Below are 1,825 nucleotides of genomic sequence, written 5' to 3'. Positions count from 1 at the left end.
AGTCGAATGCGCCTCGGAAATCCAGGAATACTAGAATTGTGGGTCGTTTATACGTATGGCGTTGTTCTAGCACCTGACGCAGTGTGAAGATTTGGTCAACACAACCCCTACCAGGCCGGAATCCCGCTTGCTGCTCTCGGGTCAGCATCTCACGGGCCACCGTAAGGCGTCGAAGCACAATTGACGCCAACAGTCTCGTTACAACCGGGGTCAAGCTGATCTCCCTGCGGTTAGCACACTCACTACGCGCCCCTTTTTTGAAAATGGGCACTATCACCGATTCTCCCCAGTTGTCTGGGACAGACTCCTTTTCCCAAATGCAAGCAAACAAGTCGGACAGGCGCTGACTGAGGACTTCACCCCCGTCTTTGAACAGTGCAGGTGGGAGGTCATCCGGGCTAGGAGATCGGTGGCACTTGAAAGATTATATGCAGTCGTAAACCTCCGAGGCCGTAGGTGGTTCCACGTTCACCGTCCAGCGTTCTACTTCACCTGTGGGCTCTAGACGAGTGACGGCCGGCGGCCTAGATGGTTGCTGTTTGAAGTATTCAGCCCACGGGTCGAGGCGTTCTTCCTTATTAGAGATGGTCGTTCCATTTCGATGCATGATAGTTTCATTCACAGATGGCTTCTGGGGACCGGTCGCAAGGATCAACTGGAATAATCTTCGGGCATTACCTGCTTTCTGGGCCTCTTCCATTTCTTTGACTTTCTGTGTCCACCATACTTCACGGCCGGATCGGAAGCTCACTTACACTTGACGTCTGGTAACTCTTCGCACCGAGATATGTTCGGGACTAGCCGGAATATTTCTTCGGGTTCAGGTATAGCTACCGTTCAGTCTGATATCCAGTGCTTGGGTGCGCCTGGTTGGGTCGCGCCACAGGCAAAACCCCTGGCACTGCCGAAAGAGAGGGCAATCTCGTCCCAGTATGAGTCCACATCCGATGGTGGAGCGTTTGGAAGAGACTCTAGACTGCCAGACGACATGCCACCCACAAGTTTGGAATAAACATTATCATGATGCTTGTAAGTTCGTCTGACATCCGGATCTTCCAGTCTTCCAGTTGCCAAGCGATTTGTCCGCACCTGACGCGGCCATGAAAAAAAGGGAGAACCGACTTTGGACGGGCGCCTGGTCAGAGTCCACAGAGGTCTCTCAAATCGACCGGCAGTCAGTAATTATTCCGCGCCATTGGTAACTGACGGAAATGTGGGCGATTTGAGCTAATGGCTGGCCTGCCGCTGGAGGACACTAATTGGTCAGTCGGTATCGGCTATTTCGGAAGTTCGTACTGCATAAAAACAGCCTGTGATCAGCACACAGATGGGGCAATCCTTCCCCACTCTCCGTACGTACCGAGTCCAGTCCATGTTGACCTCCCAATTGAGTCTCAGATGCACTAAGCCTGCCCACTTCCGCATTTATATCTCCGGCAACTACCACAATATCTGAGCTTTTATCTCACCGCAGCAGGGCATTCAGGGCGTCGAAAAGCCTCTTTGACGGCGTCGGATCTACTGTTAGTTGGGGCGTAGGCAAACACCATAAATAGACCTCTATCAACTTGCCGCTTGTGAGACTCCTTCACAGACGTTGCCAGATGAACCGCACAGAGGCGACTCTCAACAGGCATCCAGTCGAGTAGGGATGCTTCCGCCCGGTGACTGAGCACATTGCCAACCCCTGCACATCCCACCGCAGCAGCCTCTGGATCACCAGATTTGCGCAGACGGAAGCGAGTGGAGACTGACGGGGCGGTTAACTCAATCACTGTGCTTGCATCTTGAAGTCCCGTTTCTGAGACACAGCACACATCAATGC

The 1,825-nt window shown here is 52.9% G+C and overlaps 1 protein-coding gene across 1 annotated transcript in view; it reads right to left on the bottom strand.

Annotated features, from left to right (window-relative positions):
* Positions 1 to 1,801, bottom strand: part of T265_13739 (hypothetical protein) — a gene marked incomplete at both ends in the record, with an annotated part of 106,726 nt that extends 104,925 nt beyond the window's left edge. Inside the window, 3 exons of the mRNA XM_009170273.1 lie at positions 244 to 415; positions 443 to 712; positions 1,470 to 1,801. Of these exons, the coding sequence (XP_009168537.1) occupies positions 244 to 415; positions 443 to 712; positions 1,470 to 1,799 (772 nt within the window). The remainder of the gene's footprint in view (positions 1 to 243; positions 416 to 442; positions 713 to 1,469) is intronic.
* Positions 1,802 to 1,825: the final 24 nt, after the last annotated feature.

This window comes from Opisthorchis viverrini (genome assembly GCF_000715545.1).
Source record: "Opisthorchis viverrini unplaced genomic scaffold opera_v5_99, whole genome shotgun sequence".
Classification (NCBI taxonomy): domain Eukaryota; kingdom Metazoa; phylum Platyhelminthes; class Trematoda; order Opisthorchiida; family Opisthorchiidae; genus Opisthorchis; species Opisthorchis viverrini.
This window is presented reverse-complemented; position numbering and strand designations above follow the sequence as displayed.